The sequence below is a fragment of the Sorex fumeus genome, unplaced genomic scaffold, assembly GCF_029834395.1.
Source record: "Sorex fumeus unplaced genomic scaffold, SorFum_2.1 ptg000044l, whole genome shotgun sequence".
Taxonomy (NCBI): Eukaryota; Metazoa; Chordata; class Mammalia; order Eulipotyphla; family Soricidae; genus Sorex; species Sorex fumeus.
Window position 1 is genome coordinate 8522954 of NW_026606101.1, and position 22732 is coordinate 8545685.

At 57.6% G+C, this 22732-nt stretch overlaps 1 protein-coding gene across 1 annotated transcript in view; it reads left to right on the top strand.

Moving 5' to 3' along the window:
- The window catches only part of TTI1 (TELO2 interacting protein 1), a 50507-nt gene extending 31520 nt beyond the window's left edge, over nt 1-18987 (top strand). Inside the window, exons 4-8 of the mRNA XM_056121213.1 lie at nt 2798-2946; nt 3814-3954; nt 7327-7531; nt 7827-7914; nt 18780-18987. Of these exons, the coding sequence (XP_055977188.1) occupies nt 2798-2946; nt 3814-3954; nt 7327-7531; nt 7827-7914; nt 18780-18963 (767 nt within the window). The 3' untranslated portion in view covers nt 18964-18987. The remainder of the gene's footprint in view (nt 1-2797; nt 2947-3813; nt 3955-7326; nt 7532-7826; nt 7915-18779) is intronic.
- The last annotated feature ends 3745 nt before the right edge of the window (nt 18988-22732 follow it).

The following is a 22732-nucleotide window of genomic DNA, read 5'->3' on the forward strand; positions in this document are numbered from 1 at the left end:
TCTCTCTCTCTCTCTCTCTCCCCCTCTCCCCTCTCCTCTCTCTCTCTCTCCCTCCTTTTCTTTTTTCCCCCACCCCCTTCATATCTGCCTGAGCCACTGATGAACTGAAACCAATACTCAGAATAGCAGGCAGCGGTGGGCTCAGTGCACTGAGCTAACACAGGACACGTCCGAGGCCGGGTTTTGCCGAGGAGGAGCTGAGTGGTCGGTCTCCCTGCAGACTGTCATTTTCTGATCAGAAATCCCTCAGGCCTTTTCTCTCTGGCTTTGTTTCTTCTGCCAGCCGGATCCTCCTCCTTCGTTTCCTCTGCCAGCCCTCACCCCAAAACCCGCAGGTCCCGGAGAAGTAGCGGGGAGGGGCTCTTGATTCCTTATAACCCCTTATTTGTCCTCCTGCTTGAACCCGGGCTTTGTCACGGGCTCTGTTCTTTCCTGATTAGGATCTCCTGGCTCTGGTTGATGTTTGCTAGCCGCAGCCTGAATGAATCAAACCTCTCTCCCCACAACAAAGAACTTCCCATCCTTCAAATCACATTCTGCAATAGGTGCATTTCAAACAACAAAGTCTCCCCTGGGAAGAAAAAGCAAAGCCTTATCATCCTTAGAATTATCATTCGTCAAGTGCGCACCACACCCTTGGCACTATAAAGAATGTCGGGGCGGCGCCCATGTGACATGTGTTTTTTGTTTTAAGCACAATAAAAGCACCTTGTGCATCATCGGAGGTCCCTTCCTCCAAGAAATCCAGGCATTCTGGAAAAGCATTTCCATTTATCTTCTCGGCATCTGGTAGAAACAGGTGTTGGCCTCCACCGTTCTTACCGTTCTGTTTTTCTAGCAGAGGAAACTGGATTGGGGGAAAGTCCCAAGCCCAGCGCTAGGAAAATGAGGCCAGTGGGTCACGGGAGGGAGGCACTTACTAGGGCCACTGGCGCAGTGAGGGCCAGTGACCGGCGTCATCCATCTCATGGCTGGCCCACAGTGTCCCTCCCCAATGTCAGATGACATCCTGTGAAATCATGGCTGCTGCCAAGGGCTTGTGGGGCCAGGCTTGGCCCACCCACCATGGACAGGCCCTTTCTTTGTGTGGTGCACCAGGCTGCCACCAGAATCTCTCTCATACGAGCTGCATAAGGCTTGCTCGTGGCCGCCCAAAGATCTCAGAGTGACAGGGAAGACGGGTGCCTGCCACCTTCCCAGGAGAAAAGGGACCTCTTCCGTGTACAAGGCAGTGCAAAAGCCAGCAAGGAATTTGTCCCGCCTTGTGACCCCAGATCAGATTCTTATCCATTTCTGTTTTTAGTTCACGATCACGATCATAATCATCCTGTTGTTCGTCAGTTGCCTCGAGCAGGCCCCAGTAACGTCTCCTTCGTCCTAGCCCTGAGATTTTAAAAAATGCCATAATCAATGCTCTTTCAGGGTTAGGAGAATGAGACCCATCATTGTTACTGGTATTTGGCATATTGAGTACGCCACAGGGAGTTTGCCAGACTCTGCCGTGCGGGCAAGATACTTTTGGTTGCCTGCTGGGTTCTCCAAAGTAAAAACAAGATAATAAGATGTCGCACAGCCGCAAATGCGGCTGCGCGCTTCCGGGAGCTGGGTTTTATAGTCTCTGAGTCTTGGCCATTGATGGGATTACCTGGCACTGGGGGCAGTTGGTGGGTGTGACGCCTGCCTACTGGAAGATGGAGGATCTGGGTGGAGGATGCCCAGTCTTGATCTGAGCAGGCTTGGAGATCTCAGCCCCGGAACCCGCATGCCTGGGTTCCTCTGCATGAGACTTGTCCGGACTTGTGGAGGGTGGTCTCAGCATGACTGTGGCTGGTTCTGGAGGTCTTCGGCTGCCAGGGCTCTGCTCGGGGCAGGGCGGGGCGGGGAGGGAAACTCTACCCGCCCCCCTCCAAGAAGTCCCGGTGAGGACAGCCAGGCGCGGGGGCAGGAGACTCTGCCTGTTTTTAGTTAAAATGTATGAATGGGGGCTGGAGAAATAGCACCGGAGATACAGTGCTGGCCTTGCACAGAGCCAACCCAGATTTGACCCCCAGCACCCTCTGGTCCCCCACGGAATCCAGCCATGTGTGGCCCCAAAACCAAAAAAGAATAATAAACCGCAAACGTTTGAGTGGAAGTTTAGAGAAAACGAAAGGTGTCAGGGAGAAGTAAAACCAGCTATTATCTCATGACACCATTGGTTCATAATTTGGTTTGTTTGGGCTTTTTTTTTCTTTTTTACTTTTCTGGGTCACACAGCAATGCGCAAGGGTTACTCCTGGCTCTGCACTCAGGAATTAATCCTGGCAGTGCTCGGGGGGACCATCTGGGATGCCGGAGATTGAGCCCGGATCGGCTGCGTGCAAGGCAAACACTCTGCCTGCTGTGCTGTCGCTCCAGCCCCCGGGTTGTAATTTGTCGTGCTTCTGCTCTTGCAGAAATGGAGAGGACTGCACGGGCCTGCGTGTGCGGTCCCGTGTTTCCTTCTCTTTAACACGGCCTCTTCCAAAGCATGTCCCTGGAGCAGCAAAGCCCGCTGTGGCCACATTTTCTGCCCCCTCCTGTGTGCCTGTGCCACGGGATCGAGGCTGTCCCTCCCATGGGTGCCCTGCAGATTTCCGTCCGCCACCGCGAATCCCTCTAGCAAGATCCTGACTCCACGTTTTGTTTGGCTTCCGTAGTTTTCGTGCTTTTCATCCACTTTCTCTCCCAAGTCCCACTTCTGAGCCCGAGGCTGGGAGATCGGGTGGGCGTGGGGCCTGACCTAAGCACCCTGACCGTGGCCCCATCCTTTTTCCAGAGGAGGACTTGGGCCCGCCCCCCGCCGACGAGCCTGACCCCGGCCCCCACGTGGAGCCGCCACTGCCCGTGCAGGTCCAGATAGCCACAGCCGTGATGGAGCGCTGCATCCACTTACTGGCGGACCCGAGTCTGAAAATCCGCTTGAAGGTCAGCATGGCGCCCTTTCCCCCATCCCCTGAGCAGCAGGACTGAGGGTTGGCCCCAGCCGTGGTGGCCGCGTGGGCAGGCAAGTTGCTGCCCTTGTCTCCCGTCCACCCATGGCACCTGGAAGAGGCGGAGGAGGGACTTTGCCCCTGGGGAGGTGTCTTGCATCTCCCTTCTCGGCACCCAGCCATAGTGAGCCGAGACCTCAGTACAGAATGGAAAACTCTTACCATGACCCCGTCACCATACCGTGCCCCTCTCCGCTCTGTGCCTACCCCCGCCCTGCTTTGGCTCCTCAGCCCGCCAGCCCGCCTGTAGCCCTGCAATCCTGCTTGCTCCCGCCTCCACTTAAAAGGACTCCTTTCTGGTCTGGTGGGGGGGGGGGGCACCCCCAGTGGTGCTCAGGGGTTTCCCCTGGTTCTGCACTCAGGAGTCACTCCTGGCAGGGCTTATCTGGGACCATCTGGGATGCTGGGGGTAGAACCCAGGCCGCCAAGAGCAAAGCAAGCGGCCTCCCCACTGTCCTGTAGCAGCTCCGGCTCTGGAACTCCCTGCCCTCCTGCGCCCTTTCAAGGGCTGCTTCTGCCCGAGGCCATCGCAGCTCTCTGCGCCTTCCCTTCTACATCCCTCCCTCCCCGACACCCACCACCCTGGTAATCGGCCCTTTCTCCAGCCATTGCCCAGCTAGGATCTTGTATACGCCCCACAAACAGGAGGAAACCTGTTTTGTTCCCCCAGTGTAGAGCCGGGACCGGGTGTCCAGTCCATAGCCCGTGACTCCGACCCAGGAACGTCCTTCCCCGCTTGCGTTCTTTCACTGCGGGGACGTGGTGGTCCCCGGCGCTGAGATCCGCTCTCTGTTTCCTTCAGGTCTTGGATGTGCTGGATCTGTGTGTGGTGGTGCTGCAGGCCCACAAGAACCAGCTCCTGCCCCTGGCGCACCGGGCCTGGCCCTCGCTCGTGCACCGGCTCACAAACGATGACCCCCTGGCCGTGCTCAGAGCCTTCCAGGTACAGCGACAGTCGTCCATCCCCAGGGCCCCGCCCCCTGTCTTTGGGGGCTCTCTCTCCCCACCCCCTCCTTTTGGGTCTTATGGTTTGCAATACAGATACTGAAAGGTTATCAGATACATCCCTTTACCTACTTTCAGCACCCAGTTCCTTTCCAAAATGATCATTTCCAACTATTATTGTCATATTGGTCCCCTCTCTTCCTAACTGCTCTTTCCCCTCACACACTCTTGTGGCAAGCTTCCAACCATTGACCAGTCCTCCTGGCCTTGGGTAAAATATATACATATATATATATATATATATGAAATATCCCACAAATGAATGCAGTCATTCTAGATCTGTTCCTCTCCTTCCAGCTCATGTCACTGTCGGGCTGGTGCCTGAGCGTCTCCCTCAGTAGCGCTTTGTGCCGGGGCCTGACGACCCTCCAGCCTGCACGGCAGATGCTCCAGCCCTTGAGCCATCTCCCTGGTCCCAGACTTCTCTTTTTCCCTGACCACAGTGGAATACACCTTGAAGAAAAAACACAGGAAAAAAGGGGGCTAGAGAGGGAGTACAGCGGGGAGGGCATTTACCTTGCCCTTGACTGACCGGGGTTCATTTCCTGGCACCCCATATGGTCCCCTGAGCCCCGCGGGAATGATCCCTGAGTACAAAACCAGGGGTGAGCCCAGAAACTGAAAAAAATTAAAAAAGAGCACGGAAAAACACCCAGGCTTCCCTTTCTCTCCCCGTGGAGTCGCGTTGTCAGGGATGCTTGCTGAGCAGGTCCCCACTGTGTGCCGAGCACCCTGTGGGTCAGCTCCACCCTACAGCGGCCAGCAGGGTCGGCGCTGTGCCCCCCATCGCCGATGTCCAGATCAGCCTGAAGGTTTTCTCACAATGGCGACTGACCCCAAACTCTGAGTTCACACCCTTGTTCTTTGCACTGCTCAAGAGTTAAGGTGCGGGAAAGGGGAGAGGGCATTTTCCTTGCACGCGGCAGAGCCAGGGATAACCCCTGAGCATTGCCAGGTGTGACCCCGAAAGAGAGAAAGAAAGAAAGAAAGAAAGAAAGAAAGAAAGAAAGAAAGAAAGAAAGAAAGAAAAAGAGTTAAGGTGAAAGGGCTGAGATTTTGGCCACAGACATCATAGGCCCCCCACTGCTAACACTGGACAAAGCCCAGGACCACCTGCATTCAGGCTGGGATTCCTTCTCTTTGGGGGTTAGGGCCACTCCCAGTTGTACTCAAGGACTATCCCTGACCCACTGCTGGGTGGGGGGGTGTTGTTGGGGACCATGCAATGCCTGGAGGTGAACCCAGGGCCTCACACAGGCAAGGCACGTCCTCTGCCCCCGCCGAGCCACCTCCCGTTCTTACTTTCCCGTTGGCCTCACACACCCCTTGCCCACTTTCCACATAGTGCTGTTGTCCAACATAAAAGAAACGGGTTGAGTGCTGTGAAAAGGTAAAAGCCCCGTACAGCTAGAAGGCACTGTTCTCCCTGACTTGGTTTGGCTATATTAGCATGCTTATTTAAGCTTATTTATGTCTGCCCTTCCTTGTTCTAAAAAGCACTTAAGGCAGCCTACGGAGATACATTTGCCATAGCAAGCTTACATAATTTACAGCGAGCAAAGCAAAAAGCTGTGTAGGACAGAAGGTGAAGCCAGAAACGCAACCAATGCTCTTAGAAAGAGGCTTTTGGTTTTCAGGGCCGGAGCGATAGCACAGCGGGTTAGGGCCCTTGTCTTACATGCGGTTAACCTGGGTTCCATCCCCGACATCCCAGATGGTCCCCCAAGCACTCCAGGAGTGAGCACAGAGCCAGGAGTAATAAGCCATGGGCACAGCTGGATATGACCCCAAACCAAAAATAAATGTTAGTTTTCAGTCATTTTCTTCAGTATATGTTGGACCGAACTGCAAGCATCCATGTAAAGCCCGGAGGGTGGAGGGGTGGAAGAGTCTGTCAGGCACTTGCCTTGACTGAATCTGAGTCCATCCCCAACGCCTCATGTGGTCCCCCGAGCACTGCTGGGAGTCACTCATGAGCGCGGGGGCAGAAATAGCCTGTTAGCACCACCGGGTGCGGCCCCAGAAGCAGAACGCAGGGTCAGACTGCCAGCGTGGCTCTAGGGCACTTGTCCTGCACACAGCTGACTTGCATTTGATCCCTGACACCTGGTATGATTCCCCAACCCCTGCCAGTCATGATCCCTGAGCACAGAGCCAGGAGTAAGCCCCCCAAATAGAAACAAAAGTAAAATAGATAAGGGGCTGGAGCAATCGTACAATGGAGAGGACGTTTGCCTTGCATGCGGCTGACCTGGGTTCGATTCCCGGCATTCCATATGGTCCCCCGAGCACCACTGGGAGTAATTCCTGAGTGCAGAGCCAGGAGTAACCCCTGGGCCTTGCTGGGTGTGACCAAAAAGCAAAAAAAAAAAAAGATTAAAATAGGTAAGACTTCATGATTTTCTCCAAAACCACAGAAACGTGCAGCGTCTGTGTGAGAGAGAGGGGTCTTACTCAGCCTTACTCAGAGGCTCAGGTTTTTCCACGTACAGAGACGTGTGTGCCGGGACCAAGGCCACTTTCCCCACTCGATGGTGACGACACAAGCTCTGTAACTGCCGTGTGAACTGCCCTCAGCTGAGGGCCTGAAATACGCGTCTGCGGAGTCGCCGTGCACTCTCTCAGCTGGTTACCCTGCCCTTAACCAATTTTTAAAGAAATTCTTATTATCCCATTGACTTGGTCTTGTGCAGCGGGGCAAAACCTTTCAATATGTTCTGCTAGAGGAAGTTTAAAACGAGCCACGCAGAGCCGCGGCCTGTCGGGAGACGTGGCAGGAGGGCCAATGACAGCGAGATGGTGCCGGGGGACAGAAAGAACCCTGGCCCAGCTCTGACCCCCCCCGGGCACCCTGCCCAGGCCTGGCCCGGCCACTGCCCGTGGCGGCGGCGGCAGCCGGGCGGGCCTCAGAGTAGAATGACTCAGCTTGATCAAGGGATGTCGGGGTCTGCTCTCCTGTTGTTTTTTTCTTTATGAAAAAACCAAGGTGTGAATCATATGACTCATCCCACCCCAGATTCCTTTGAGTTATTTTCCACGTTATCTGTATTTATGGAGAGAAGCAGACATGCCTTGGGAGCGGGGACCTCCGAATTCATAACTGTCAGAATCAGAAACCACGGGCAAGGAATTAGCAGCGATGATTCGCTGTTGGTTTTTGTTGTTGTTGTTGTTGTTGTTGTTGTTGTTGTTTTCAATCAGAATCTAGATGCAATCGAATCACCAAGCACCACACCCCTGGGCGCTGCTCCGTCACCAGGTTGGGTTTTGGTTTTTGTTTTGTTTTGTTTTTTTGTTTTTGTCTCCGCAGGTGGTCCGCACGCTGGGAGGTACGTGTGGCGATTTCCTCCGGAGCCGCTTCTGCAAAGACGTCCTGCCGAAGCTGGCCAGCTCCTTAGGGGCCCAGGCACCCGTCAGTGCCAGGGCCGGCCCCATCTACTCCCACACGCTGGCCTTCAAACTGCAGCTGGCTGTCCTGCAGGGCCTGGGCCCCCTCTGCGAGAGACTGGACCTAGGTGGGTAGGGGACAGTCACGCCCCTCCTCCCTCTCCCTGCCCGGTCCACTCCCTGCAGGTCCTGTCCCACTTGGCGCCCTCCTCTCAGTCCCGCGACCCTGCCTCTCGGCCAGGGCACGACAGAGAGAGCCCTGGGATCTCTCTTGGCCTTTGCTCACCTGCTCGTCCTGCTGTAGCCTCCTGCGCTAACCCCAGCACCTTGCCTGGCGGTGCCCGGCCTCGCCAGACTGCAGTTGGCGAGTGCTCGCCCTGCCGACGTCCGGGGCCTGACGCTCGCTTTGTTTTCCCTCTGCAGGTGAGGGTGACCTGAATAAAGTGGCGGGTGCCTGCGTGATTTACCTCAGCGCCAAACAGCCCGTGAAATTACAGGAGGCTGCCAGGAGGTACGTGTGCTTGATCACCCACATCTCCCGACATTTGTTCTAAATTATGGATGATTTGCTAATGGTGAGTGCAGGCGAGGCGTCTCCGCTCTTTCCTGGCTCTCCTTGCCGGGGTCCGATGAGGCCTTGGACGGGGCCCACTCTGAAGAGACCTGCTCCGAGACCCTTCCCTTCCGTATTCAGCGTGGAAGCACCGGGTTCCCCTCTGCCAGGCTCTGTGTTCGTTGGCAGATGGGTGTATGGCGAGCAGTCAGTTGCATCCCTGCTTTGCTTTTTTTTTTTTTTCCTCTAGACAGAGAATCCACGGCATTCATCCCACCCTAACAGGCATCGCGGCTTCAAGGGCCTTTTCTAACTCTGCAATTATGTGATTCATGTTTCAAGAGTTTTTGCTTATTAGAGAATAACTGTACCACCTCTAACAGCCAGGAGGATTTTTCTTAGCAGCTCAAACTCGGAGCACAGCAGATTTCCCCAGATTGAAGTCCGAGATGTGCTCTGAGCCCCTTTTCCCAGGGTTGGGGTTGCCAGAGGCGAGGGGCCGGAGGGGCCTGCAGCTCCGCTTCCTGGACACACGCCACCCCATCCCCTGCACAGCCACCGAGGGCCCCAGCCCCGGCCTCCCTGGACCGGGAGACTCCAGTCCTCCCTGCAGGCTGAGCCAAGACTGGGAGAAACCCACTTGCTCTCACGCATACCTTGCACGCCCCAGAGTGACGGAAATGCCGTTTTGAATTGATTTATTGTCCTTTACAATTTTTTTGCTCTTGATTTCCCCAGTTCCCTTTTTTCTTCCTGTCCCTGTCCTGTCACATCCCCTAGGCCCAGAATCAGTCACGGTGTCTCACGCACGAGGCGGGGGCACATCCCAACCTGTTCCTTTCTCCAGCCCTCTCCTCCCCCACTGTATACACACACACACACACACACACACACACACTCTCACTCACACACACACACAGACTCGTGGGGGAAGGGCTTCCCCTAGGCAGTGCCATTCAAGAATGTGATGAATTCATCTTCCAGTACTTGCCTTTGCCATTCAAGAATGTGGTGAATTCACCTTTCAGTACTTTTTTCTGGGTACCTGCCACAACCAAGAGTCATAGGGGTCGGCTTTTCCCGTTCCCTGCCCCATTTCAGCATTCCGCACCCCACCCGTACCTGACTTTCCCTGTTAGACTCATCAGACAAGCTAATATTCATGGTTCTCTTTCTTTTCATTCTGGTTCTCTCTCTCTCTCTCTCTCTCTCTCTCTCTCTCTCTCTCTCTGCAATTAAACCCAGACCTGGCCCCTGCTGCATCTTGAGTTGGTATTCAAGGTGCCTGGGAGGAGGAAAATGCAGTCAGACCACTTGACTGCGGGCTTTGTTTGCTCTGGCGCATTCCGTTCTTCGTTCTTCTTAGGGGTTGAGTCAGATGACCTCCTTCCTGATGGGCTGGGAGGGGAGGAAGCACAAGGTTGATTGCTTCACAGACACATCAGCTGCAAACTTATTTCGAAGTCGGGGAGGAGAGGGGGGAGACCTCATTCTTGATCAGGAGCTGATTTGGCATCCTGATTCCGAAATTAATCAGCCCTTGGAGTGGGGGCACAGCCGGAGACAATGGGAAGCCTGGCCTCTCTGCGGCCTCATTGCCGAGCGACGAGAGGTGGGTGGGAGAACCGTTGGTCTCGGAACAGCTGGACCTCCGCGGCCAAAGCCAGGCTGCCCCGCTTGGGCAGTGGCCACGCCATCCGTCCGGTCGACTGTCCTGAGTTCTGGTCCCTTCCAGAAGCGAAGGCGTTCGCCTGACGTGCGCGCGCCCCCTGAGAGCTGTCACAGGGCCGGAGCCCTGTGAACACTCCTACTCGCTGCCAGCAGGGAGCCCCGTAGCCAGAGTGTCCCCAAGCCCCCACCGCGCTCCATCCTGAGCATCAGGAAAATCCCACGTCGCATTGTGTGACTGGGCAGACTCGCTCTGGAAGTGGCTGCTGGGCCCTTGGGGCTGAGGAGGGTACCAGGAAGGAGGGGTCCCATCTGAGCTGGGAACGCCCGGGGACTGGGACCTCCGGGCAAGACCCCCTTGGGGAGTTTTCCCCTGTCCCCTTGCCTCTCTGGGTCTCAGAGAATGACCGCAGCCTGTGTTTGCGTTTTTTTTTTTTTTAATTTGTCATTTTAAACAGAGCCTCGGTGGCGGGCTTTTACATCCAGGCTATAAACTCTCGAAATGGAAATTGATCAGGGGTGGTTGATGTAACTGAGGCTGTAAATGCTGAGAAGGGGCGAAGCCATTCCAGTTTAATGCTTTTATCTATGGAATGTGCCTTGTAAGAAGGGGCATAAATCTCGCGGCTTAGGGGGGGTGGGGGGGTGGAGGGCGGGTATAACCTCGCTGCCTGTTACCACCAGGTGTCACTGTTAACTGGCCGTGCAAGAAGAGTACCAGCCCCTAAGCCCATCTCGTGTCTGGGCACATGAGAAAGCCATCGCAGGGGCGTGGAGCAGTGCCAGCACCGCACAGCCGGGGGCCAGTCTGTGGGGCACATGCAGGCCTGTTGGCCGCAGCCAGCTTCACATTCCCAAGGGGCCCAGGGGCCCCCAGCACGGTGGGCCTTACCAGGGTTTGTTTTGTTGTCGTTGTTGTTGTTGTCGTTTGCCTTTCTGGTGCTGGAGCTTCTCCTTGTCGTGCTTGAAAGGAGTCGAAGATGAGCGTGCCTGCGAGGGTGTCTTCCCTTCCCGCCAGCGCCTGTGCCCAGCCTGTTCCACACTCTGTCGTCATTAAAGCCGCAGCCCCTGGGCCAGCTCTGGGCGCCCTCTAGGCTGCCCACCTTGCTCTGGGCTCTGGGGGGTGGGGGTTGCCCCTGGCCACCTTGCTCTGGGCTCTGTGAGGGGGTGTTTGCTCTTGGTTCTGTCTTGGGTCACACCCGGCGATGTTCAGGGCTTGTTCCTGGCGCTGAATTCAGGAATCACGCCTAGCCGTGCTCAAGGGACCTTACAGGATGTGGGGGGAGGAGGGGGCGGGGGGCTCGAACCAGGTCAGCCACATGCAAGGCAAATGCCCTCCCCGCTGTGCTGTTGTTCCGGGCTCTCACCCTGAGATTTCCAGCGATGGGGTCTTCCGCCCTGGGGCCAGAAGGAGCAGGCTGGACTGTGTCTGTTTCCCAGGGTGAGCCCAGGTCCAGCAAGTGCTGGGAGGTCACTCGCTGTCCAGCTGCCTGCCCCAGAGCAGGCTGGGACCGTGGGGATGACCAGGATGCAACTCTGGCTACCCAGCCACCAGGTCTGTCCTGTGTGGTGGGACACCCCCACCCCCCTCCGCCCAGTTTCTGCTGCATGGTCATGAAGTATGAGGGCACCAGGCTTGGACAACCACAGAGGTTTAGCTCTTTCATTACCGTTTTGTTTTGGCTGTGCGTGGGGAGTCACTTCTAGCAGGGCTGGGGGGGCATGATGGGGGAGCCAAGAGTCCATCAAACCCAAGATGACCTGCGCGTAAAGGATGTGCTTAGCTTAGCCTGGTGGCATGTGCGCTCTCGCTCTCTCTCCTCTCCTCTCTTGTCTCTCTCCTATCTCTCTCCTCTCCTCACTCTCCTCTCTCTCCTCCCCTCTCCTCTCTTCTCTCTCTCCTCTCTTTTCTCTCCTCTTTCTCTCTCTCTCTCTCTCTCCCCCCCCCTCTCTCTCTCCCTCCCTCTCTCTCACTCTCTCTCCCCCCCCCCAGGTTTAAGTCTTTCTGCCTCTGTGATTAGAGCAAATGCCCCTGTGCCCCTCCTCCCTGAGGGGTGTGGGAGTGTGGCGATCACGTTCCTCCAGATTCCCGAGCTTCATTCAGATGCGAGGAAATCTGGAAATCTGGGCTGCTGACCGTGAGGGGTCCTATGAGGGGCTGCTGAGAGCAGGGAGTGGCAAGGCCTGAGCCCTCGAGGCTCTTGAGTGCACATGCGCCCCTGTGCGGAGCTCCCGTGCCCGTTACCACATCCGCCCCATTCGGGCGGGCATAGCAGCCCCAGTCACCAGCGGGCTGCTGCTCTCCCAGGCCCGACCGGTCTTCCCTCTCCGAGGGATCTTTTTCATGCTAATTGCACCTCCTCCCTCTGCCTCTGTGCGCCTGAGAAGTCAGTGCCCGTTTGAAGGTTCATCCCCGGCCCACTTCCCCGGCGTTCTTTCTCGCAGTGGGTTTCCAGCCCATCAAAGGACCTGCCAGAGCCTTCAAACGCGGGACGAACACAGAGTTGGCACAGGCCCGCACCTTTCATCCCGCCCGCGCCCAGCACGCGCCTCACCCACACGTGGGGCTGTTATACTGGAGCCGCCGAGGTGATGCGCGCCTTCAGTGGAGCTCAGAGTTAGCGGCACGCCTGCCCGAATGGCACGGCTGTTTGTTGGGTCCCGGCCACACTTGGAACGCACACACACACGCACTCACACGCATCGGGCGGCACCCGGCGTGGAGGCGAGGGCACTCCGGCCCTCGGCCCTCCTGACCCCTGATGAGTCGTGGGCAGGCTTGGACCCAGGTCATCAGCTCGCAGATTCTCCGTCTCTCACAGGCACTGCTGCTCTCCCTCCAGAGGCTCATTGTTCTAAAAATACCCTCGGATCAGAGAGCGCTCCTGCGCAGACGCGGGCACGCTTTTCCCGTGTCTCAGATAAGAGACATCTGCCACGCAGATGACAGCCCAAGGGGGTTGCTGGGATTCGGAGCTGAGGCCGCCACCTCTGTGGCCGCCGGACTCAGACGCTCCCCCCCGCCTGGCGGGAAACTCAAGCGTGCGGGTGTGTTTGCAGGTCAGTGTGTGCGCTGGTGGGCGCCCTGACTCACACAGTGGGCTTTGGGTCTCGCGTGCCCGTGGCAGGCCACAGGAAGTCCGTGCCCTCGGCTCATGGGGTCTCGGGACTGGCCTGAGCACCTGGGAAGCTGGAAGGGGTGAGAGGGTAATCTTAGCACGGCACTAAGTGCCCGGGGAAGTGCTTCACTTGGGTGATGACATCGGTGTTTCTTTGAAAAGATGCGTGGGGTGGGGTGTTCCCTGAGCCACCCGCCTCCGTTGGCACGTGCCAGGCGCGAGCTGGAATGTCTGGTCCGGAGCAAAGCCCCTTCTCAAAGTCTGTCTGTCTCCTGTCCCAGTCTGGAGCAAACCCATTGATCCTCCTCCCCTAACAGAGTTGTCTGGATTCATTAAAGCCATGTGTAATTAATTCCCCAGCATAAAATATCAGGACCGAGTTAAACAGTCACTGAATGGCCATGGCCAGCCGTGTGCCGGTCCTTGTTTAAGCTTCCTCCGCGTTCCGAAGAAGACCAAGGGCACCTTGACATCAGGGATGGAGGAAGTGGAAGTAGGTCCAGGAAGTAAATGAAAAGATTTTTAAGGGGGGGCAGTAAGAAGAGGAGAGGCAGGCGTCAGGGGGTAACCTCGGGAAGACAGGCTCACATGGCTCACCACCCACTGGCCATCACTGCTGGACCCAGCTCAGCTTCCCTGGCTATGACCCCTGAGGCCAGCTCCAGGCTCACCTGAGAAGGATGCTGACTGCCTGGTGACTTTGCAGGAAGGACTGGCTCAGAGCTGTCACTTCTGTTCCCCGGGGCTGGCTGGCCTTTGGGGGTCACAGAAGCACTATGGGGCTGGGAACAAGCAGATAAACTCCTCCAAAGACGTCTCTGTGTCCAAGGGGACCGACCTCACAGGGAGGGCAGGAAACGCCACGTGTGAGTGAAAGTGCTGACCAGGCCCAAAGCCACCGCTGTGCTGAACAGGGAGGGCCACTTTGAAATCCACACCCAGCACGGCACCGTGGGACTGTGCCGGCCAGATGGACGAGTTTGTTTTTAAACCCTGCCCCAGTGTGGTTTTTAAACCCTTCGAGGCGCTGGCTTATTTTTGAATTGTCTGTAACAGATTGGGCCTTGAAGTGCCTCATCTTTTTAAATATGCACAGAGCAACGGAGTTCTCCCGCCGCATTTATGATACTTTGTCTTGTGGTGGTTTAGGGGACCGATTACCGTCAGGCGCCGTCTATGGGTGTTTGTGGTTTCAATCACGTCCCTGTTGCATTTAAATATTCTTGATACAGGTCTTTGTGGGAGCCCGCAGCGCGGAGTGAGATCGATAGATGAATGGTTTTGAATAGGTAAATAGAGTTAAGTCTAATGAGTACGGATCACTGCAGAGGTAATTGGCAGTATTTATTCGGAGAGAAGGTGATTGCTTCACGTCATAATCCTCCATTGCCAACATTTAGAAACAAACAAACAAAAAAAAGAGACCACTGTGCAAGGGGAGAGCACTAAATTGAATAGCAAGAAAGGACAGGCTTGAAATACCGGCTAACCAATGAACCGAGACCCATTAGAGTAAATTAGCGAGTATAGAATGCGCATCCTGGCGCTGGCTGGCTTGGCCACCTCAAGGGCCTGCGAGCGAGCGCGTTTGTTGGGAGGGAGCACGAAGCACGTATGCCCAGTGTCACGGGAGAAGGCCAGAGTGTGGAGGGGACAGGGAAGTGCCACCCCGCCGTGAAGCCAGCTGGCCGATCCACCGGGCCCAGGCAGAGCTGAGTAGAAACCCCCCCAGGGAGAAATCTCCCCTGCTCCTCCCCCAGCCCCCCCCAGCTCCTCCCCAGGGGGCTTCAGAGTGGGTTCCTTACAGCCAGACAGAGACGGGACCGGCCGGTGCCCCCAGCCAGCACCTGACAGAAAAAGCGCTCGTGTCCCTGCTGCCACTCCTGTGCACAGTTTACCCTGCTGTGTGGGGCCTCCCTGGCTGCTGGCTCTGAGGCCCCCTGAGCAGCTGTGGTCTAGACGGAGAAGGGCACGTGCAGCCCGTGGTGGGAGGGTGACAGGGCAGAGGGCCCGCGGGGGCCTCCGACTGACGCGGGAGAGGCCCCTCTCCCTCTGGAGAAGCGGGCACCATGTCCCCAAGCCAACCCCGTGCACCTCAGTGACCGCTCCGTCCTCCCCATCACACAGGGAGCCCCAAGTCTCATCCCCTGTCCCAGCCCACACATTTGGCCTGGGGCCCCGAGCCAGAGAGGTAGTACAGCAAAGTAGGGCGCTTGCCTTGCACGCAGCTGACCCAGGTTTGACCCCCCTGCACCCCATATGTTCCCCTGGACCCCAGTAGCAGTGGTCCCTGCAAACAGCCTCGAGCAATGCCGGGTATGGCTCAAAACGCAAAAATAAAACAACTGGGGCTAGAGCAATAGCACAGCGGGGAGAGCGTTAGCCTTGCACGCGACTGACCTGGGTTCGATTCCCAGCATCCCATATGGTCCCCTGAGCAACGCTGGGAGTGATTTCCTGAGTGCAGAGCCAAGAGTAACCCCTGAGCATCGCCGGGTGTAATCCAAAAAGGGAAAAAAATAAATAGAAAATAAAACAACCATTGGGGGACTCACCGGGAGAGGGGGGCCCCCAACCAAGCCCACTCAGCACATTCTGCCTGCCCAGACCCCCGCACAGCGCCCCACGGTGGCTGCTGATGGGACGCCCGAGCCTGCTGGCCGGGTGCCTGCAGTTTATTAGATGCTCGCTGACACCTGCCACTCCCGAGTGGGACTGAAGTGCAGGGAAATGGCCGCCTGCATGAAGCAAAATTCAATAAAGCCGCATTTTAAGTGAAAAATCAGTATAAACACGGGGCTTCTTTGCCATGGAAACAGAGGTTGCTTAGAAACTGCCTAACGGCGAGTTCTAAATTTTTTAAAGTCAAGTTATCATTTAAGCGACACGGCCCTACAGGTTATTGAGAGAGAACCGCCCGCCCGAGGCCACGGCGGCAGCGTGCGGCACAGCCGAGCGCCTCCCAGAACTCTGGGGACCAGATAATCTCCTGATAACTGCGCTCCCCCGCGCCTCTGATGTGGGCCCCGGGGAAGGAGAGGGGGATTTCGCTCAGGAGCTAAACGGTGTACATACATATATATTTTTCCTAAGTGTTTCTCTCTGGGTGTGGGGAAGATGGAGCTGGCCATTTGGCGTGTGTGAGCGCCCTCACGGCCGCGTCTCAGGATGGATGAGGAACATTTTCCAGGCCGTTACCCCAGTCGCTCCCGCGCAGGCCTCCCGCCTTTGTCTTCTGGCTCTGTGACGCGGCCGAGAGCAGTTTCGGGGGCTCCCTTCTCTCCCCCGCACCCACACCAGCACCCACCCGCCACACGCGCCCGGCGGGGCAGGAGCTCTGCTGCTGGTCCCGGGGACTCAGAACCCAAGGCCAGGGACAGAGCCCCACGAGCCCGGCTGTGGCTCTGAGCACACGCACGGGGCCTGGTTTCGGGGTGCAGCGCCAGCTCCAGCCTCCAGCTTTGCAGAGGGCAGAGGCGATCGCATTCTGTTTCCTCCTGGGGGGTGGGGGCAGAAACTGGCCCAGTCAGAACCTGGTTAGCCGAGGATGAGGGGCCCCACCAAGACAGAGAGAAGGAGATTGAGAGAAAGGACAGACCTTTTGCCCTTTTCAGAATGTCTTAAGAATTTTCCAGAATGTCTTTTTTTTTTTTTTTTCAAAATGTCTTAAGAATTTTCCAGGGGCTGGAGCAATAGCACAGCGGGAAGGGCATTTGCCTTGCACGCACCGACCCGGGTTTGATCCCCAGCATCCTATATGGTCCCCTGAGCACTGCCAGGAGTAATTCCTGAGTGCAGAGCCAGGAGTAACCCCTGAGAACCACTGGGTGTGACCAAAAAAACAAAAAATAAATAAATTTTCCAGTGCCCCAACTGGGCCACACAGCACAGCTCAAGTCGCTAGCGATGATTATTCCAGGCGCTTGCTCTCTCCTGAAAGAAATGTTTTCTCTCCTCACTTTTGAGTGTTTTCCTGCACCTCGTCTCCTAGCGCCTGGAAACAGACCCGTGGGGGAGGGGCGAGGGCGCATGCACCCGTTCCTCTGGAAGAAGCCCCCAGCCAGGAAGGCAGCCAGCACCCAGTTCTTCCCGGACAGACGCACAGACGAGGGGGAGCTGGGTGCGCTCTGGCAGCCCCCTCTTGGCTTCCCCACTGGCAAAGGCACCAGCCCGGTTTCCTTTCCCACCTGACCTTGTCAAGGACTCGTATGGGCGGGGAGCACTCCCAGACGTGTAGGTGGGAGCTGGAGGGACCCCCGGACCCGTGGCCCTCCCTGCGGTGCCTCGCCCACGTCCGACTGTTGCTTGAAGCTGAGCGTGCGCCGTGCCGTAGCCAGTGAAATTGCTTCTGTTCTTGACGGGGAAGGGGGGGAGAAATAATCAAATGAGACCATTTGCATTCTAACAGTCTTTGGCACCAGGGAAAACTGTCAACTGTGTCACGTGTAAATAGAAATCTGCTTCCCGTTTTTGGAGTGGGTTCCCCCCCCCCCCCCGTAATTTCCCTTGCCACTCTAATTATCAAAGATATTTTTGTTTTTAAACAAAAATTGTCTCCTACGCAGGCCCCATCTCCTTTTTCGCGGTGAAGTGGAAACGATGAATTAGAATATTCTAATCACTTCTCCCGCAACCACTGCTGAGGTTATAAACACAAGATTATCCTAAGCAGAGGGAAACTCGAGCGTCAGAGCCCGGAGCAGGCCAGAGGGGTTCCAAGCACGCCTGCCTTTCTTCCCTCCCCGAGTACCCTTCGGTGACCTCCAGAAAGGCCAGGCCAGATCCAGGACCCCACCCCAGAGGACAGAGATTTCCGCGTGTAGCAAAGAGTTAAAAACCAGAATTTCCCTCCCAGAATGTGGGCCACCAGTATTGGAGAAAATGGGGGAGGGACCCCCAGAACTTCGCTCCCTTGGCAAACCCTTAGGCTTCGTGTGTTGCCCCCCCAGAAGGGCACTCAGTGAAGCGGGGTGCACCTGTTCTAGAGGAAGGACAGAGACTGGGTGCCAAGTGCAGGGGTGGCTGGAGATGGGGACTCTCATGTGGTCCCCAGCAGCGACCTGAGCCCAGGAGGGCCCTGCTTTCAAAAACGAGGATGCTGAGGAGAGGAAGGGGCTTGGCCCTTCCCCCGTGAGTCACCCTCTTCTTGTTGGTCCCCAACTCCTCTCCCGGCTGGAGAGTTGGGCCCGGTGTGATCCCCCCAGCCCTGCCTGAGAACCCTCGGACACAGAGCCGGGAGTAGCCCCCACGCACCGCCAGGTGTGACCCCAGCCTCTCCCCACTCCAGAAAGTCGCCGATGAGCCACCTGAGTCATCAGTCCCGAGTACAGCCGCGTCCAGGCAGGCGCCCGGGACTGCAGTGAGGCTGTCCAAGAGGTGACCTCCTCGAAGTCCTGGGTCATGCTCAGGAGAGCGTTAGTGTCCGCAGGGGGTGGGCGCTGGGTGCTGGGAGGGCGGCAGGCAGGAGCTGGCCAGCTGGTGGGTCAGACTCCACGACCCCTGGGCAGGCCACATCTGAGCTCTCTCCTGCAGAGGCCGGGAAGCCCATGATGGGCAGGGAGCCAGGAAGAGGGAAGAACCGTGACCCATGTGGGAGCCTCATCTGCATCCTGGGGGGGGGGCTGCAGAGAGGACGGCGTCCCCCAAGGAGAGCAGCTGGGGCTGAGCCTGGGAGCGGGTGCCCCCGGGTGCCTGGACCCAGGACCCTTGCCCCAGGGAGGGGGTGCTCAGACCCAGTGGGGCTTGTGGTAAAGGTGGGACACCACTCCCTACTGAAACGCCAGCGTTACACCCCAGAACTTAATCACTCTCCTTACCCAGAGCTTGTTTGATGTCAATATTATTCTGCCCAGACTAATTATTTTCTCTCTCTGTCAGTGGGTAGGAGGCTGCCGGCTCCCGCTTCTGCTGGGCTAATGGCCCTGACTCAGGAGCGGGAGGGGGGGGGGGCTCTGCAGGGGGTCCTCATCTCCTCCTGGGGAGCCTCAGCCACTGTCCTCCCCGCACCCCCTCACCCCTGCCGTTGTCTCTCCGCAGCGTCTTCCTCCACTTGATGAAGGTCGACCCCGACTCCACTTGGTTCCTCCTGCACGAGCTCTACTGCCCGGAGCCGCCAGCGCCGCCCCACCCCAGCCTGCAGCCCGTGCAGCTGCAGGGGACCCCGGCGCCCCAGAACCCCTACAAGGCCAACGTGCTGCGCCTGCTGCGGGAGCTGCCCTGAGCCTCTTCCTCCCACGGGGGCTCCCCCGACGCCCGGGAAGAGCTGGCCTGGGGGCCGACCCCGCTCCCCCTCCGGGCAAGGAGGCGGCCTCAGCCTCTGCAGAGGAGCGGACGGGCCAAGACGGAGCTCGCCGCCGAGCATCGATCTCTGGACTGATCGATGACACCACCGCCCAGGAGCCGGGAGGAGGAAGGCGGCTGACACTTTAGATTTCACACGGGCTGTCTGCGGGCGCCACAGTCGGGCAGCTCTGTGGGCTAAGGGCCTTGGCGTGCCACCTCCGTGCCCTGCGCCCAGCCCCTGCTGCGCCGGGAATCCAGAGACACGGGGAACAGAGACTGCACGACCCACACACACCGAGGGGATGCAGGAGCCTACCGCCCACCGGCATCAGGGCTCGCATCCTCCAGGACTGAGGAGCTGGGCCTGTACCCAACGGAGACGGAAATAGAGGTACAACATGGACGAAAGCTAATGCCCAGTCCCCAAGGTGGACACCGAGACGGTCTTGGGCCCTGCTTCCAGAGGTGATGTCTCCGTTTCAGATGACTGTGCGCAGGGCGGCCCGGCTCCTCACCGCCCTGCCACCTTCCTCCCCGACCCACCCAGCCCCGGCCGACGGTGATGGAATCTCACAGGCAGCCCAACCTTCATACTTAACATGCAACCACTGTAGCATGATCACAGCTACAGTGTGTCAAGGGAGGACGCTCCCCAGGTCGGCCTCTCCCTGCAGCCCCAGACCAGGATCCAGCCGAGGTCCAGACTGCCGGGAGCACTCCATGGTCAGTCGCTTCACTATTCCGGATTCTCCTTCCATCCCTCACTTCTTTCCTCCGTTGTTGTTTTTTTTTTTTTGGTTTGGTTTTAGGAAACGAGGCCATATTCCCACCCACCCAGTCCGGGCCGCCCATGGGGTCATTTCCTGAGCGCCCCTGGCATCTGTATTTCCTCCCACCCGGGCGGCAGGACACTCAGGTTTGATAGTGCTGTTCAGGGCCCGGCTCCTTCATAGGGGCCGCTGCTGGCTTGGACCGGGAGCATACTCAGGGACGCAGTGCCCACTCTGCACTGCCGGCCCTGATCCTCGCCGGCAGGTGGTTTGCTTTCAGCCGGAGTCTGTACAGGGAAACAACCCTTTGCCTGTGTGTCAGCCTGGAAAGAGTTTGGGTAGTAGAGTGCCTAGGGCACTTCAAACATACAGATCATGAGAGAGAGAGAGACAGAGACAGAGAGAGAGAGAGATCACTCCCGGGATTTAAAATATACAGATTAGGTAAATTTAGTGCAGATGCACACCAAGAATGGGACCCACTTCCTCCCCCTGCACACATTCAGATCATCCATCTGGAAATAGCCCGGAGCTCAGAAAACCCAGGAGACAGGCATCATATGGCAGCATCCCTCCAGGCTCCTCCCAGTGCCGTCTGGCTCAGGTGGGGTCCCCAGCAGCCTCCCTCGAGGTCGGGGAGGGCCTTGGGGATGGACGGTCTGTGGGTTCAGAGTTCACGGTGCCCTGTAGCAGAGGGGGCCGGCAGAAGGACTCACAGCCAAGTCCTTAGCCTGCGGGGACCCACCGGGGATGGCTGTTTCCCCTCTCCAGGGCCTGATGGACAAGGGAACATCGAGTGTGACTCCTTAAGGCGGAAGCACACAGACTCGGGCTCTCTCGGGCTCTGGGAGGCCGGGCTGTGTGGGCGGGTCTGCCCAGGCGTTCCAGAAGCCCTCATCCTTGAAGAGCTGAGACTTCCTGCATTGCGTTCAGATTCCTGCAGGCTGATCATTGGATTTGATTAAAAAAAGAAAAAAAAACTAATTAGAGTATCTTCGGCTATTATTATATTCAGGCAACTTTAATTTTGAACCTGTCTCGCCGACTCAATCTGGTCCTTTTAGCAGAGCTTCACCAAACGCTCATCTTCCTCGTTGAAAACGTGCTGGTGCAAGGCGGGGAGGGAGGGGTCTCATCTCATTCAAGGGAGCTGCCCCCGAGGATAGGCGTCAGCGGTGAGGAAGGTAGTTTCCAGGGGGCAGAGCTTTGTCAGTCTGAAAGGCTCCTGGAAGACCAGGGAGAGCCAAGAGCCAGACCTGGGGGCTGCAGTGCAGGGTGGGCTTTGCTCCTTGCAGCCACCATGTTCTAGAAAGTTCCCCAGGGCCAGGGTTCATTTCTCATTCTGCCTCCTAGCAACCAGGTCCATCTATTTGGTTTGTTTTTGTGTCACACTTGATGGCACACTCTTGGCACAGTGCTCGGAGGGGCAATCCCAGAAGTGCTCGGTGCCAGGGATGGAACCAGGGTCCCCCCCATGCAACGTGAGTGCCTCGTGTCCTGGGCTCACTGCTGGCCCCCGGGTGCATCTCTCTGCCCCCTACTCAGAGCTGGACATGCTCCCTGGCCTGCCCCTCCAGGCATCTGCATCGCAGGAGTGGACATGGCCGGTGTTCAAAACAGCGGGTTTCGGCCTCCCCACACTCACACTCACAGACGGGAAAGTATCTCATGGACCATGCAGGCAGAAATGGGCAAACGGGATGATGCCAAGAATATTGGTGTCTCACTAGCAGTGAGCCCCACCCCAGGCGTCCCGCGCATTAAGCAGCACTAACTGTCCTGTGGGCTGGCACTGGGACACTCTGGAGGCCCCCCCACACCCCTGGCATGCATTCCTCCCTCCCCTCCCCCACCCCCAGAAAGCACAGGGGCCAGTGCTGGAGGTCTGGGGCAGGCTGAGGGAGCAGCAGACCTTCCAGGTGGGATAGCGGCATGGACCGACCCCAGTCCACACTCAGCTCAGCTCTTTCCATCACAGACGACAGGACAGGCGCTTGGGCCAGCTTGGACAAAAGAACTGTCAGCTCCTGTCACCGCAGGGGCCCCGCCAACCCCAGCTCTCAGTTCTGCCTCCCCCAGTGCCAGCTTCTCCGGCAGCCCCTCTCTGGAAAGCGCCGCCCCCCCTCCCCAGGAGTGCCAGGCCTTGGGTTCCTGTGGCAGAACTGGCCTCTGGCCCCTCACCCCGGGGCGGCACACTGCTCCCCCACCACATCTGGGCAGAGGTCTGCGGGCTTGATCTGTTTGGGTCCAGAGCATCAATGTCGGGGTTGTGCGGGGTCTGCGAGGCATCTGCTGCTTTGATAGTGTCGCAGCCTTTTCTTCTTTTGCCCGCATCTGCCGGTGCCTGCAGTTAAACCCAGGGCACCGCAGACACAGCAAGTGCTCCAGTCCTTGGAGCCACCTCCCCAGCCCCGTAACTGACCTTTTTTTTTTCCCCTTTTTGGGTCACACCTGGCGATGCACAGGGGTTATTCCTGGCTCTGTACTCAGGAATTACTCCTGGCAGTGCTCAGGGGACCCTATGGGATGCTGGGAACCGAACCCTCGAACCCGGGTCAGCCGCGTGCAAGGCAAACACCCTGCCCGCTGTGCTGTCACTCCAGCCCCCCCCCCCCCCCCCCCATAACTGACTTTTACAAAGGAAAACGCCGGCTCACGGCCTTCCGCACGGAATGGAAGCCGCTCTTCTGCACTTGGACCTGAATTTACTGACCCCTGCTCTCTCGGTGTTCTGACCCCAAGCAGGCCAGCCCATCACCTGGCCCAAGCCATACCAGCCCCGTCAAAGAAGCCCTGTGTTTTGTCACCAGGAAAAGAAAACCCCGGGGGTGGCGGGGGAGGCGACTGGAGCAATAGCACAGCGGGGAGGGCGTTTGCCTTTCACGTGGCCCACCCGAGTTTGATTCCCAGCATCCCATATGGTCTCCCGAGCACCAC